This window comes from Rhipicephalus sanguineus, chromosome 2, assembly GCF_013339695.2.
Source record: "Rhipicephalus sanguineus isolate Rsan-2018 chromosome 2, BIME_Rsan_1.4, whole genome shotgun sequence".
Lineage (NCBI taxonomy): Eukaryota > Metazoa > Arthropoda > Arachnida > Ixodida > Ixodidae > Rhipicephalus > Rhipicephalus sanguineus.
In genome coordinates, this window is record NC_051177.1 from 4238534 (window position 1) to 4255000 (window position 16467).

At 47.5% G+C, this 16467-nt stretch overlaps 2 protein-coding genes across 3 annotated transcripts in view; one reads left to right on the top strand and one right to left on the bottom strand.

Annotated features, from left to right (window-relative positions):
• The window catches only part of LOC119382356 (fat-like cadherin-related tumor suppressor homolog), a 912235-nt gene that overhangs the window by 13755 nt on the left and 882013 nt on the right, over window positions 1–16467 (top strand). Inside the window, 1 exon segment of the mRNA XM_049412132.1 lies at window positions 7933–8444. Within this exon segment, the coding sequence (XP_049268089.1) occupies window positions 7933–8444 (512 nt within the window).
• LOC119382358 (putative nuclease HARBI1) lies at window positions 612–5029 on the bottom strand. 2 transcript variants are annotated; one of them, XM_037650059.2, is made up of 4 exons: window positions 4208–5026; window positions 3993–4132; window positions 3304–3472; window positions 612–2857 (listed from the first exon to the last, which is right to left on the bottom strand). In XM_037650059.2, the coding sequence occupies exons 1-4, from the start codon at window positions 4415–4417 to the stop codon at window positions 2180–2182; spliced, it is 1197 nt and encodes a 398-aa protein (XP_037505987.1). In that variant the 5' UTR covers window positions 4418–5026; the 3' UTR covers window positions 612–2179. The 2 variants fall into 2 exon arrangements, with proteins under 2 accessions (XP_037505987.1, XP_037505986.1); XM_037650058.2 differs by having other exon boundaries at window positions 3993–5029.

Sequence of the window (16467 nt, forward strand, 5' to 3'; positions counted from 1 at the left end):
AAACGTCCGCGTAGTGTTCTCTGCCCCAGTTAAACTAAATCGACTATGCAAGCTGACGAATCCTATGAAGGAGTCGCAACCCGCCTGTGAAAAGAGGCATGTGACTAGGTTTGTGGAATGTTCCCTAGCTGTCGTGTATATGTTCCCTCTGTCGTGCGATGCGGTTTACATAGGACAGACGGGTAGGTGTATCAATGACCGCCTACGCGAACATTGTTGCAATGTAAAAAACAAGGTTTCCTCAGGCAGTTTCCTGGCTATGCATTGTAAGACGTGTGCATGCACTCCATTGTTTGACCGTTGTGTCGTTTTGGGCCGCAGTCGTAATCAGTTGACACGTGAGATCATCGAGGCGAATTCTATTGCGAAATGTGCGAAGCTGTGTGTGAGTACGCCATCTATAGCCTTATCTGAAAAAGAGATCGATTTTCTTGAGCGTGTGCAGTGAGGTGTAGTTAATGTGATATTGGTGTAAACTGCGTTTTCTGGTCACGTGTGCTGCGCCACATGTTTGGTTTTTGGTCAGGTAGCGGCGTCACGTGTGCTGTGAGGTGAGCCATATATTGTGCTGTAGGGTCATGCAATAAACAAAAAGTTGGAAGTTTAGCGCTCATCCTGTCGCCTGTGTTTCCTTCTTCGCTGAAGCCTCTTTTCTTTATGCTCAAACTGAGCTGCGCTATAACAATACGTTGTCATGTTTATTGTAGGCATAGCATTCCTTGACATCACGTACATAGGTGCCTCGACTATAGACTGGCAACCTTTCCCAGCGATGCTCAATAAAGGTTGCAGGGCCCTTTAAAGAAATACCTGCATTCATTGTTCATCACTGACATACATAACTAAAGCGCACAAAATTAACACAATTTTGGCAACACTTAAGACGCCCTTTCTTTTGTATATAATAAGTTAATAAAGCACAATACGCATTGAAGGTGAAAATTTAAGGCTAAGTAATGCACATGCGTTGCAGCTCATAGCGTGTGCAGACCAATGCTGCACATGCTACAAAACTGTGCACAAAAAGAACAGTTTGTGTTGTGAACAACAAATCTGGGAACTCTCTTCAAGTTGCAGAATATGAAAATGAGCTTGAAAAAATGTGATTTCTCACCAGCAGTTCAGAACCAGATTTTGTAAGAGGCTCTGTTGGTGTGGTCTCACAAAAGACATCAACAGCATAAGCAAAAACAAATTAACACTCTGAAACACCGAGACTCTGAGCCCTTCTCCATCTACTGGACAGAAGGATGGCGAGCAACCAAAACACAGAATAAAAGCTACTAGAGAACGGGAAGAAGAGGCAAAGAAGTGAAAAAGCGAAAAGAGGCAAGAAAAAATGATCCCCTATGAGCTACACTTGGTTTGAATGCTAAGAACATATAAATCGTTCTTCCTTTCCACACTCCGCTGCACACACGCAGACTACAAAGTAAAAAGTTTCATTTCACACATCTTCTGTACAATTTATTTGCATGTAAAACACAGCAGCATGTCTTCAAGCAGTTGACAGGGCATTTACTGAATGTTCAGGAACATAAACAATCAAAATAGACAGCTTTCAATGCCTTCTTTAAAGGGACACTAAAGGCAAATAACAATTTATGTCAGAGTGAAAGCTCAATGTATGACAACGTCTAAAACGGCAGTAAAGGCAGGCAACGTTGGGCACGGCAACAGTGACGTGAGAAACACCGCTTTCAGGCGGGTGATTTGAAGTGCGCTAACGCGATGCGGACCACTAAAACGCGATTTTATTTCAAAATAAACACTTCCTTGGCACAAAAGTAGCACTACGACATTTCTGGACCGTTATTTCAACAATCAACGTCGACTTAAAGGGACTGTCTACTGCTTGAAAAAATTTTTCTGATTATGGTTTTCTGCAAATGAAGCCCAGCATTTTTCCCGCCTTTCCGGTTACGTAGCTAGCCTGCTTCTGCCACAATAATTCTGCATGCTCATGGCTGCACACAGAAAACAATTACACTGATGCAGTCAGATTACTTCCTGCAAACTGCTTGGGTTGACTCACACTATGTGGAAATTGCTACATGTCACAAAGCAAAGAAGCAAAAAATCAAGCTGTGCCCTTGGAAGACAACACGCTACAAAATTTACATTGCTTATTTGTAAAGTTCCTTGTTTTAAATACACGAAGCAAGTTCCCAACTCCTACTCAAATGTGCATCGCTTGCATTAAGCGCTCACGCTTCTCCTCGCCTTGGCGACGCAGCACAGCTTCAGTTGCTGCTAAAGGGCCACTGTTGGGGGGAATGTCATCCGGTTGTGCCTCCCATTCCCACGTTTCATGTCCATCATCGGTGTAGGGTGGCACATCCACATCACCACAATTAACGCACATGTTGTGCAAAACACAACAAGCTATTATAAACTTGTTCATTTTGTCCACAAACAGGAAGTCCAAGTGTAGCAGCTGGCGGAACCTGGCCTTGAGATCTCCAAACGCGTTCTCAATTTTCACCCTCGTTGCCGAGAAGTGGTAGTTGAAGGCACGCTGCCTTGCATCGAGGCCACCATAATTTCTAAATGGAGTTATCAGGTGATCCCGAAGCGGGTAGGCAGCGTCTCCAAGAACGTGGTACTTCCCGGCACAGCACACACGAGGCAACTTTGCAGCAAGCCTGGATGTGTTGAAGATTCTCGAGTCGTGAATCTTGCTGGGGTGTCCAGTAGTCACATCGAGAAACTTCTTTGTGTGATCACACACAGCTTGCAGTGTAAGGGACAGGTAACTGTGCCTGTTTACGTAGGTGGAACGCACCTTTTTTGCTGGGCAGCGGATACTGATGTAAGATCCATCGATACACCCGATCGTATTGGGCACTCCTGACACCTGTGACAGTGAGAGGAAAAAGAACACACTTGTAATGAACATCTTGATAGTAATTAATGTTAACAACTGGATGAGTGGTATGTTGGTCTTAGTGGAGCTCGGGTTACGTCAAATAAGTTTTTACATGCCAAAACCATGAAATGATTGTGCGGTACACCACTGCGAAGGGCACCAGAAATTTCAACGAGCTGTGGTCTTTTTATGTGCACTGCAAATGAACAATATACGTTCCTCTAGCATTTCTCATTTGATAATGCGACTTCTGTGACTGAGATAGTACCCACATCTTTTGGAGGAGCAGCTGAGTACCACGTCCACTGTCCCCCCACGGCAGCTTAACATGCTAAATCGATGCACTTCGTAAGTATTCTCAAAAGGGAGCTACAATTTGGCAACTCCTCTGTTGTGTGTGCCATGAAGCAGTGAAAAACAACTAAAATTCTTACTTGTTGAAAGTTCGCCGACAGCTGATCAAGGTCTGCTGGAAATGATATCACTTCTTCTGCGATGTCCACAAAATATTCGAGTGTGCGCTTCACAACTCTAAATGCTGTCGCAGTTCCCATCCCAAAGCGACCAGCAACGTCCCTCAGGCACGCCTTGTTTGCGGCAAACCTGAGACAGCAAACGTACGTCATGAAAAAAAGTGTAAGCAAGGTAAAGAATTAAAACAACCTCTCTTTCCTGCTTTGTACAATAATGAGGCATGAATGCTTTTCGTCAAAATTAGCAGCCGTAAGAAAATTAGCACCTCTTAAAGGAGCACTGACACAAAATTTCGAAGGCGAGATAACCTGTGGGATGGATTTGGGGGGACACACACGCATCATCTACGAAATATCAACGGATAATATAGCCTAGAACCAGGAGCGTCGGCAGGATTTGAAGGACAAAAAAACACCAGCGATGTAGCCGCGGGAAGGAGGCTAGGGGGATTTAACGCCTCCGAAATTGTTGAATTTCGCATGTGTATATACGCAAGCACGCATAAACACATAAACAAACATATATTGATAGTACCGACAAAATTCTGCGTACGCATCGGGAAAACATACTTCTACACCGAGGCACTTGAAAGCATGCCCTAAGGTTATGTAAACCGGTACGCACGACTTAAAACAGCATGCCGACTTACCATAGGAAGACCAGAATGTGCTCTTCCGCGGTTTTCGAGGGGGACCCACCACGATCACTGCACGGGTAGTGACGCGAGCCTTCAAACCCACGGATCAAGGTTTCCGCGACACACCTCGACACCCTAAAGTCTTGACGGAACTGCAGAGAAGCAAATAATAAAAAGATAAAATTAGGTATCTCTGGTATTATGAAAATAGGGTCTTCCGTGCTTACCTCCTCGTCTGTGTACAGCCGCACAACGTTCTCGATAAACCCGACAATCTTGGGACATTCGCGGTGGGGCTCCGCGAAAGCTTCCCGAAAGAAGCCTTCGTACAGCACCTGCGTCTCTCCGCAGTCTTCTTCGTCTGAGCTGGACGAGCTGCTGCTGGAACTGCTCTCGTCGCTAGATAGAAGTTCCACCACAGCAGCAAATGCAGCCATTTTGCGAAGCTGAGCCGATCAGCGAACGCACAATGACGGATGTGACGTATGCTGCCCGTCGTGTTTCCGCCCGAATCCGCTGAATCCACGACTTGGCGGCGGAGCAAGTGAGAGCAATCCGCCTCGGAGCGAGTTGTTCTGAAACTACCAGTGAAACGCGCGGACCCGCTCCGATTCTACCAGTGAAATTCAGATTCGTCGCCACGGAGCAAAAAAACCTGCTCCGGATCTCCCAGTGAAAAACGCCATAAGATGTCAGGAAAAGCACTCACTCATTCTAAAAATAGCGTTGTTTTTCTTTTCAGGATGATACGCTGATAACAAGCCTTTGTAATGGAGAGGCTTAGGCTAGTAAATTATGCCTGTAGCTTAAGAGGGGTAATGCTTCTGTCCTCTGAACCTTTTACTACCGGGATAAACAATATGCCACCCCCTGTAGTTGTTTTACTGGCAAACCAACCCTGTAAAATGTGTGGCTCGATGGTTGCAACTTGTTAGCTCACGGGTCTTGTGTACAGCAACAATGCTGTTGCGGCAACTGGCAAAGGGACACTAAAGGCAAATATCAATTTATGTCACAGGGAAAGGTCAATGTATATGAGAACATCTAAAACGTCAATATTATCAACAGCAGGGCTCTACTAATCGAGAAATTAAGGTAAATGTAGATCACGAGTGGGACATTTAGGAAATGATCCCGATGACGTCAAGAGTTCTGAGTCCAATAACCACTAGTAATCAAACTAGTTGCGATAAAAAAAAGAACCTTCCTTGCATCACAAGACGTAATAAAATGCTTGTTTGTTTCTGTTTGATTCATGGAAAAAAGAACCTCTTGGCGATGGGGAACGGCGTGAGTGGTTCAAAAGTCCCATTTTTTCCGCACTGCGCTTCGCTCACAGGGTTGCATCTCAGTGGTAGTTTTGGTATCGATCGTGTACTGCTGCGTGTGCTTGGCTCTCGCTATTTTCACACTGTTGATACTCTACTGCTGCTGCTGGCCGAGCTAAGCTCAGTGAACTATACAGTTTCGGAGTGGCCAGTGGCTGCGTCTTGGCAAGGTTGATGGCCGCTCTCGTGCAAGAAACTAGCGTTGGCGGCCGGGCAGTAAAGGCGGGCAATGTTGGGCATGGCAACTGCTACGTCAGAAGGCCTGTTCAGGCGGGTGATTTAAGTGTGTGGACCATTAAAATGTGATTTTCTTTCAAAATAAACATTTCCTTGGCACGAAACAACCACTACAGGGTTTCTGGAACTTTCAACCATCAACGTCAAGTTTAAATATTTGCCTTTAGTGTCCCTTTAAGGTCTACACACGATGGCACCAGAAAGGGTAAATTATAAATTAAACTTGTCGAAATAGAAAATTCCCAGCTTCAATAAGGTCTTTTTCTCCCCATTGATGTGTTTGTATTTCATGATGCTCTGCTATAAAGCCAATATTTTTATGATGAGAAATTGCTCCTGAAGCATCTTCAGCAGTCCCACTCCTGCGCGTAACTGAAAGCGTAAGATCCCTTTTTGTACATTTGAAGTCAAGTTTAAAAAAGCATCGTTGACAAAATGTGCTTTGCATGGGATTGGAGCCGATCATATCACCTCTGAGGAGACTTGTTAAGGTGCCTTTGATGGGTTGGTCACATTTGAGGGTTATCATCTGAAAATTGTACACCGTCATGTAACACTTGGTAATGTAAACAGAATCTGCCATGCTGTACCAGTTTATGAACAGGTGTTAAAGGGGTCCGGAAATGGTTTTTGTCAGCATTTAGGCTACAGCATCATCAAATCACTCGCACCACAAATTAAGCGCAGCTACAGGCAACCCTTCTTATTGTCCTTTGCTTCTCTGGCAACGGCAACGCACCCAACGGGTTGACGCCTCTGCAGTCAACACCACCAGTGGTTGAGATCTGCTCCGCCAGGTTCTGCAACACTACCAGCTGTTCTTATTTTGTTTTCTTGTACGCCAGCAATCTGCAAACACCAAGAAGTATGCAGATAAACAAAAGAGCGATCACCAATATGCATAAACTTGGGCAGTGTATTTGTGTCTCTGGGGATGAACTTAAAGCTGTAGACGTATGAATTCTCGCATTGAATGGATAGCGAGAGCCCAACACTGACTGCACTGACGAGCTGATTACTCCACTTGCCAATCGCCTTACTAGCCTTACGTGATGTCACAGCTTTACAAGTCACGTATGCATATCTGCCAAGTCTCCCGGATTACCCGGGAGACTCCCGGATTTTGAACGTTTCTCCCGGTTGTACGGGTCATAGGAAAATTTCCCGGAAATTCAGTGTCCAGTGCTTTGTGCGCCCTGTGCGTCACGGTGACGGGAGGTGGGACGTTTCGCGTACAGATGTGCTACACGCAATTTAAAAATTGATCTTAAATGTGTTATAGGTTATATCAGCCGTTAATATTTCGTAGATGATGCGTTTGTGTACACACAAATCTATCCCACAAGTTATCTCGCCTTCAAAATTTTGTGTCGATTACTACTGCTTTAAGTGGAGAGCCCAGCACTTTTAAGTGCTGGGCTCTCCACTTAAAGTAGCCGTTACCGATGTCTGTCGAGATAGCGTGTTCGCCAGTGCTTGCGACCGTCCCCGTCTCAGCGGCGCCCCTTATGGTCCCTTGCCCGACGAAATAACTGGTAAGGAAGCGACGACAGGCCTCGCACGCGGAGCGATGTTATCGCATGTGCCCTTCGCGCGACGGTGACGGCCGGGTCGTTTCATCTCTGCTTCAACCGCGTTCATCCCTAGCGCTAGCGCGCATTTACTCGCACGTGAAACAGACAATGCGTAAGCGATGTTATCGGTTTGCACTCTGTGCAGATCAGCGGCGACCGCAAAATCCCGCTGACAGTTTCCATATAATGGCTATCGCAGTACCCCCCCCCCCCCCCCCCCCGCGGTTGGCATACTTTATACCCCCCCCCTCCCCCCGTTCAGTTGATCTCCCGGATTCCGTTTCTCCAAACTTGGCAAGTATGCGTATGGCTAGATTTGCACCACACAATGCAGCTAGGACAATTCATGGTGTCCGAGAACAGGCACCTTGAGATAAAACACCGTCGCGCAGCTCGCGTCAACATAGGGCACATTGAAACACAGGCAGGCGCTCGCTGTCTACCGGAGGTCCAGTGGACATGTCCAATCAGATCGCTCGGCGGTGCTACATATAGCGGAACGCTTCTACTTAAATAGGAAGCGGGAAGTTGAAAACTTGTTTGGCTGCGCCACTGCGATTTGTAGTGATTCGCATGTTTAATGTCTTGTAGTAAATTACACAGTTTATGCAGAGAGCTTAAAATGGTTTGCAAGTGATCCTTCAGGCTTGCTTTGCCGGTTCAGTGTGTCTATGTGAAATCGTCAGAACCATTTCAAAGTCCCTTTAATTGGCTGCTTCGTCTGAAAATACTAAGTTCCTTGCTGCATGGTTTAAATCCCGCCTAAAAAATTTGTCATTTTTGAGTGCCGTTAAAGAGAGTGCTACCTCGCAGGGGTTGTGCGCACCCACGTGTCACTGGATCACGAGGCGTGTGCGCACTACTGGATCACTGTGGTGGCCCGCGACCTGAGCCCCGTGCCCCTCGAAGCGTTTGTCGACCTGCACGTGGCCGTGCATGACCTCAACGACCAATTGCCCCTGACCGAGCTGCCAGCCTATGCAGTGACCGTGGCTGAACACAGTGCATCCGGTGCAGCCATCCTCACCATGACTGCACGGGACTCGGTCGATTGGAGACTGGTGGACGACGCGGCAGGCTGCTTTGCCATCGACCGTCGCTTGGGCACCATAACCGCCGTCTGCTCTCTGGACCGGGAGGCTGAGGAACGACACATGCTCGAGGTAGTGCTCGCTGACCAAGGGGAACCGCCACTGTCGTCCACAACCCAAGTGCTTGTCACGCTCACTGACATCAATGATCACAAGCCAGTGTTTACACAGCCGCTGTACCGCTTTCGAGTTCTCCCAGCCAACGGTCAAGTGGAAGCGGTCCCCCTTTGCCAGGTACGTTTATATTCGGCCTGGAAAGCATATTTTCAAAGCCCTTGAAAATGCTTGTGACTTGGTTTCATCTGGCAAGCTTTAGAAGTGTCTTTTGTGCCATAGGGGCTCCCCTCTGTTCACTTGTCAGTCTGCCTTCTGGCAACTCAACTCTACCTTCATCTCCATTCAGCGTACAGGTGAAGCTAATGAAATATTGTTATGGGGAGAATATATTTACAATATATATACACAGAATAAATTCAGCGGCTGGCGCCCAGCACAGGGTCTGTCTCGTTTCTTGTCTTCTTCGTCGTTCTCTTCAGCCTGTTACATTATTTCGCGGCGGCTGAAGCACCGACCTGGTGCTCATCAGGAGCAAGGTGTGTGACCGGGCTAGTCAGTATTCCATAGTGACGTGAACAGCGCGTGTGATACACAAGGACAAAGAACCGAGGAGGACTAGCGCTGACTTCCAACTGAAATTTATTAACACAAACATAGAAAAACGAGAACAAGTAGGCACACGTGATCACCGCTGATTTGAATTGCGCATGACGGCAGGCATGGAGAGGGAACCAAGAAACAAAAAGAATTAATAAGCAAAAAAACCACAAAACCTCGAAAAGGCGTCAGGAGAAACAACCGGAGTATGTCTAGGTTCATCCGGTCAGATAACCTAGACATACTCCGGTTGTTTCTCCTGACGTCTTTTCGAGGTATTGTGGTTTTTTGCTTATTAATTCTTTTTGTTTCTTGGTTCCCTCTCCATGCCTGCCGTCATGCGCAATTCAAATGAGCGGTGATCACGTGTGCCTACTTGTTCTCGCTTTTCTATGTTTGTGTTAATAAATTTCAGTTGGAAGTCAGCGCTAATCCTCCTCGGTTCTTTGTCCTTGTGTATCACACGCGCTGTTCACGTCGCTCATCAGGAGGTAGTCGAGTGATATGGCTTGAGCCGCGTTACATGAACTACATCAGTGCGAGGGTGAACGACGGGGGGGTCACTAGGGGCGATTTCGTAGGTGACGTCGGTCACTTGGCGTAAGATGTGGTAAGGGCCTGAATAGCGTGGAAGTAACTTCTCCGAAAGTCCAAGGCGGCGCGTGGGTGATCAAAGCAGAAGAAGATTACCGGGTGCATAGTGGACGTCACGATGGCGGGCGTCATATATACGCCTCTGGTTATCCTGTGAGTGCACTAGTCGGCGTCGAGCAACTTGGTGTGCCTCTTGGGCCATCGCTATTGCCTCCCGAGCGTACTCCGACATATAACTTAGTCTGGACGGCAGGAGCGTGTCAAAAGGTAGCGTAGGGTCGCGGCCGAACAAAAGAAAAATGGAGAGAACCCAGCGGTATCGTGTCGAGAAGAATTATAGGCAGATGTGACAAACGGTAACGTAGTGTCCCATTCGCGATGGTCAGCGGAGACATACATGTCAGTAAGAGTTCGATCGAGGCGCTCGGTTAGGCCGTTGGTTTGTGGATGATAAGCAGTCGAAAACTTGTGTTTGGTGGTGCAGGAGCATAGGAGGTCATCAACCACTTTGGAAAGGAAGTAGCTGCCTCGGTCGGTGAGGAGCTGCCGAGGGGCGCCGTGGTGTAGGATGACGTTCTCGAGGAGGAAGTCGGCAACGTCAGTTGCACAGCTAGTTGGAAGAGCTCGTGTGGTCGAGTATCGGGTTGCTTAATCAGTTGCTACTGCAATCCACCTATTTCCCGCAGCCGACGTAGGAAAAGGGGCAAAGAGATCAACACCCACACGGTACAATGGCTCTGATGTTATGTCGAGCGGCTGAAGGCGTCCGGAAGAATGGGTAGTAGTTTTTTTCCGTCATTGACAAAGATCGCAGGCAGCACTATAATGGCAGACGTCGTGGTACAGTCCAGGCCGGAAGAAGTGCTGGCAAACTCTGTCATAAGTCCGTGACACGCCGAGGTGACCGGCTGTCGTCATACCGTGAAGCTGGGCGAGAAAAGTGACGCAGGTGAGGAGGAACGACGGGTTGGGGCCGTCGGGACGCATGTTGCAGTAGAACCATCATGAAGCTCAAACATTCGAACGGAAGGGTCGGGCGTTGCCGATGTTAGCCTTTGGATGATATCGTGCAAGAGGGTGTCCCGTCGTTGCTCGATTCCAATGTCGTGAAAAGCGGACAGAGAGAGAACATTGGTAGAAAGGTTGGCCGTAGAACTGTCTGGTGGGTCAACAGGATATCGAGACAAACTGTCGGCATCTTGGTGCAAGCGGCCGGTTTTCTACACAACTGAGTAGTCGAATTCTTGGAGGCGTAGAGTCCAACGACCAAGTCGGCCTGAAGGGTGTTTCAGGGGCGAAAGCCAGCACAAGTCATGGTGATCAGTGATGACTGTGAATGGCCGGCCGTACAAATAGGGGCGAAATTTTCCGACTGCCTAAACAAGCGCCAGACATTCGCGTTCAGTAATGGAGTACGTGCGCTCAGCAGGAGAAAGAAGGCAGCTGGCATAGGCAAAAATGTGCTCCCGACCTTGTTGTGTCTGGGCCAAGACTGCACCGATGCCATGACCACTTGCATCGGTACGGACTTCTGTTGGAGCTGATACGTCAAAGTGAGCGAGAATAGGTGGAGAGGTAAGCAGTTGTACCAGATTGGACAATGCATCCGCTTGCTCAGGACCCCAGATGAAGGCAGCGTCTTTCTTGAGGAGCTGAGTGAGAGGGCGCGCGACGTCGACAAAGTTTTTGACAAAGCGATGGAAGTAAGAGCAGAGGCCGAAGAAATTGTGAACGTCTTTGGAACAGGTTGGCACAGGAAAATCTTTCACTGCCTGTATTTTATCTTGATCAGGGCGAACACCAAAGGAATCAATGAGTTGTCCGAGCACAGAAATTTCACGACGGCTGAAGGGGCACGTGGCTGAATTTAGCTGCAGGCCTGCCTTACGGAAGACAGATAAGATCTTCGATAGCCTTTCAAGGCGCGTCGCAAAGGATGGAGAAAAAATGATTACGTCATCCAGGTAGCAGAGGCAGATGGACCATTTGAAGCCATGCAGAAGGACATCTGTCATACATTCAAACGTGGCGGGGGCATTGCACAAACTGAACGGCATCACTTTAAACTGGTAAAGGCCACTGGGAGTGATAAAGGCCGTCTTCTCACAGTCCATCTCGTCAACGGCAATTTGCCAGTACCCGGAGCGGAGGTCGATTGAAGAAAAATATTGTGCGCCGTGAAGGCAATCCAGGGCATCGTCAATGCGTGGCAGAGGATAGACGTCCTTCTTTGTGATCTTGTTTAAATGCCGATAATCAATGCAAAACCGCCAACCGTTGTCCTTCTTAACAAGTACAGCAGGGGACGCCCATGGATTGCAGGAAGGCTCGATGATATTCCGAGAAAGCATTTTGTTGACTTCTTGTTGGATGATGTGTCGCTCAGTATGGGAGACACGGCAGGGTCGCCGATGAATTGGTCTCACATCGCCTGTGTCAATCTGATGTTTAACAACTGACGTTTGTCTGAGAGGGCGGTCGCCAAGGTTGAAGATGTCCCAAAAGGACGCAAGGAGAGCGTGCAGTTCATCAGCATGTTGGGTCGTTAAGTTGGGTGCAATCATCTTACTTAAGTCACCTTGTTCTGATGGAGTAGTAGGGGAAGGTTTCTCTGCACACGAATCTCTGTCATAACATAGTGTTGAAATATGGCAGTCTGCCGCCAGCATGATTTCCGCGAGTGAAATGCCACGAGGGAGAACTTGTGTACATAGGCCAAAATTCACTAGTGGTAGACAGGATGCGTTGTCTGTTATAGTAACGACAGTGTGAGGAAACGCAATGCTGTGCGAAAGCAGGACTTCAATAGTCACCATCGGGTACTGGTGGTACAGGTGAGACGCTGACGTAAGTAACTGTCCGTTGAGGAACGCGAATGTGTTCTGTGGAACAGAGCTGGCTTGAGGGCAACCGAGAGGATCAACAGCAGTAGGTAGAGTGAGTTGCACCACGCCGGCAGAACAGTCTATCAAGGCCGAATGTTCTGACAAGAAATCAAGTCCCAAAATTAGGTCGTGAGGGCAATGTTCCAGGACGTAAAACATAACCGATGTGTGGTGTCCGGCGACGGTCACACAAGCAGAACACACACCAATCACGGCAAGTGTTCGACCATCGGCAGTTCGGACCGCAGGGCTTGGGGCAGGAGTAATGACTTTTTTCAGGCATGTTCTAAGGTCAATCTTCATAACAGACACGTGCGCGCCAGTGTCAATAAGGGCCGTAACTGCTAAACCGTCCACGTCTACATTGATAAGGTTCCGATGTGCGGGCAGGGTCAGTAGAGGGTTTTGGCATCGGGTCGTTGTTGCAGCATCACCTCTAGGAGCTGCTCCCGTCAGCTTTGCTGAGGTGAGCGCCGGAAGGAGGTGATGGGCGAGATGGGGGTGAGCGGGAAAAGCGCCGTTGCGGCAAAGGTGAGCGGCTGAGTTGAGTGGGCAAAGAAGTGTCGTCAGGCGTGAGCGGCTGTGTTTGCGGCAGTGAGTGTGAATTACCGGGAGGTAGGCGATGGGACGGAAGGTAAGGCCAGGGTGCCGAGGTAGACTAAGAACGGCAGTGACAAGAAATATGTCATTAATACTTCTTCTTGGGCGAGTTGGTTCATATTGTATTGTGTCCGTGTCGTCTCTCTTGTGGGTGTGTGTTCGCGCTGTTACCCCCTTATTCTACAAGAAATATGGCCTACACGACCGCAGTTGAAGCATATTGGCCGGTCGTCTGGTGTGCTACCATTCCGCCGGGTTACGATAACGTGGGGGAGCAGAAAAACGTTGGTTGGGTGTAAAAGCGACAGGTGTAGTTGGTGGAGCATATTCAGGTCGATGAATAGAGCAGATGTTGTTGAAGGCGACGTTGGCCAATTCCTGACGCACGACGGTCTGGATGAGGGACCGTTGTGTGGTTTAGTTACTGAGTTACTGCAACTGAGAAGTAAGCAGTACTTTTTCTATTCAAAGGTGTCCAGGAATGTAGTACAGTAGAACCCCGCTGATACGTTTTTGAAGAAACCGTAGGAAATAAACGTAAGAGACGGGAAACGTAAGAGCCGAAAAACAGGAAAAACAGCAAAATATTTAGTGGTACAGAATTTTATTTCAATTCTTACGAGCAGCAAGAAAATTGGCGCGCTCAGCCGCGATCTAGTCGATGGATAGAAACGCGGAGCTTAGGACGGCCTTATCCACAGAAATGTAATCAACGTATGTGATTTTTTTAACACCAACAGCTGTAGGCATGAAAGAACTAAGCACACGCAATCACGACCGGCGCGGCGAGTCCGACCGCGAACCGCACGCACGACCATGCGAGCTCCAACCAGCTCGAACTCCTCCCGTTCTCCGACAAATAACGATGATGATGAGTCTACGCCAACGCGATGGCAGAAGTGAATGCCAATCTCGAAGGCCTTGCTTTCACAAGCAATTACGTCATACACGCCATGTTTGTGCAATGCAAATCTCAGAGGCTATGCTTTTGTCAATAGTAAATGCCAATCTCGAAGGCCTTGCTTTCGCGAGCAGTTACGTCATAGACGCCATCTTTGCAATTTGAATCTCGAAGGCCATGCTTTTGTTTGCATCAATTGAAAGATTCTGTTGCTTGCGCCTCTCATGCGGCTAATATTACGGTCAAACGAGGCCAAGCTGCGTGAAAATGCACCATGGCCGCTCTCTTTGGTAGTCACTCGGTCGGCTCCGGGCGCACTTCGCGACGTATCATACGGGAACGGTCCGACAGTTACGACGTAACAGCGGGGTTCCCAATACATTGTATCCTATGGGAGCTATGCCGGGACCGGCGGAAAACGACGTAACAGCCGGGAAAACACAGCAGTGAGGAACGTAACAGCGGGGTTCTACTGTATTGGTGATTGATTTATCTAGCTGATTTCTGTAACTAGAAGTAAAAAAAAAGTATGAATATTTAAAGCACTGATTGCTCGGCACTGTTTATGTTATTGAAGAGAGGAACTTAGTGGTATTAGTATTTCTAAATGAATGCTCTGTACACAGTGCAAAGGTGGTAGCGTCAGGCCTGCCTTTACCTTCGCTTGACATGAAAACAAGAAACCGAAATGAAATCTTAATGCTGCCGTTCAGGCATTCCAACGAGAAGAACTAGTCTTGCTAGCTTTGCTCTCTTTCCTATGGTTTGTAAGCTGGCTTTCTTTTGTGTTCTTTTGGTGAATCAAAATGCTTGTATTTGTTTAGTACAAATCAAACTGTGTTTCGCTCTATGCCTTCTTGTTGAGATGTCAGAGCCATGCAATTAGTATGCTGTAATCTAGGATTTGTTGAGCTAGTTAGTGTAAGCTGGTAGTCTTGTTTTAGGTGGTGCGAGATGTAGCCAGTGTCGTTTTTAGAGAGCAGTTTATGTGATGTTACTTATGTGGCTCTTGAACCTGAGATCGCATGGAAGTTTTAGTCTCAAATATTTGTGCTCATTAAACCTTGGCATTGTGATGTTAATTGTATATTACCAATTAGTTTTCTTCTTTTGCGACCCATTGTAAGTACTGCAGACTTGATATCAATCATCATTTGCCACTCATGAAAGTGATTATGGATGGTGTTTTGTTAACTGTCAGCTCATCCAGTGGTGAATTAACTTCCTGGTACAAAATGCATCCTCATTGTCATTGTTAACATGTGAAGCAGCGCACTGAGGCAAGGCACCAAAAGACAGGACAACCAAGAAAAACAGGGTTAATATACATGCATGAAAGCGTACCACGTGTGACCATGACGTTCAAGTTACAACAGCTTTCCGGTCATCTTCCAAAAAAGACACTTCGCAATCTCTTAGAACTACTGATGCTTGGCTGATGCAATTATCTTTTCTTTTAATAATATGGAAGGCCTCAATTACTTTGTGATTAGAAGGTATTTCAGTTTCAGGGAACAGCGGCGTGCAGCCACATTCCAAGCAATGCCGTCTAATGTGAGCATTATTTGTGTTTTAAAAGCCTTGTGTTGACTCACCGGTCAGTTTGGCCGATGTACAACTTTCCACATGACTTTGACAAACGGAGAAGCATGCTTAATGGTGCACTGAAACCGATCCTTTTTGTCGACAATTTCAGGGTGGCTACCAACCGGGAAAACCGGGAATTCTCAGTGATTTTGGATAGTCTGGAAATACTCAGGGAAAACTCAAAGAAATTGTGTTCCCATCAGGGAAAATCCACCGTAACATTCACAGTAAAATCCAAGGCAACGAAAGTCGCGCTAAGGCTGGCTTGAGATTTTGTGAATGCATTTTTTCAAATCAAACGGCCGCTGTGGCGGTGGGGAAAGGGTGCACCTCGATGCTCTCCTCGTCTCGGAGTGGTGGAGTGGGAGAGCATTCGGCTAATGTGTGGCATGCGGGAACCATGAACCATGGCACATCATACCGTGCAATGTTTTCAGGGTGTTCTGTGACTACACAGTGTAGTTCTGTATTCTTTGTCATGCGTGCTGTGCGTTAGCGCCCGATATGGTGTTCTTGTTGTCGCTGCTTGTCAAGTAACAAGCATGATTAGTTGTAGAGGTGGCCGCAGTAGATGTAACGAGCTTACGTTATCGTGCAAGTGATCGCGATCATTCAGGAAGTGGATGTCATCGACAAGGCTGGTATCTTGCAAGCCACCCCGATCGGCGAGAAAAAAGACGCTTGTTGGCGGTTATCGGAGAGATCATTTGCTCTGATGCCGAGCTTCAAAGATGCTATTTAGGACTCCGTGAAGAATAGAATACCAGGTGAGAGCGAGCGTAACTAACAGGTGCATTTACAGCAAGTGAAAGCTTTTTTTTCTTTCTTTCTTTTTTTTTATTTTTCGCTGAGGGCAGTATTGCTGAAACAAGTTTTAGGCAGTCGACCGATAATTTTTGGGGCTGCAGCTCGCAATTACCAGCCGCACCACTGCTTATGTGGATGTTTTGCTGCAAAGCCGAATTACAAGACTCTTCAGGGCCAATGTATAGTGGTGACCGAAATTCGCGACACCGGCACGGCTCCCACTTGCTCG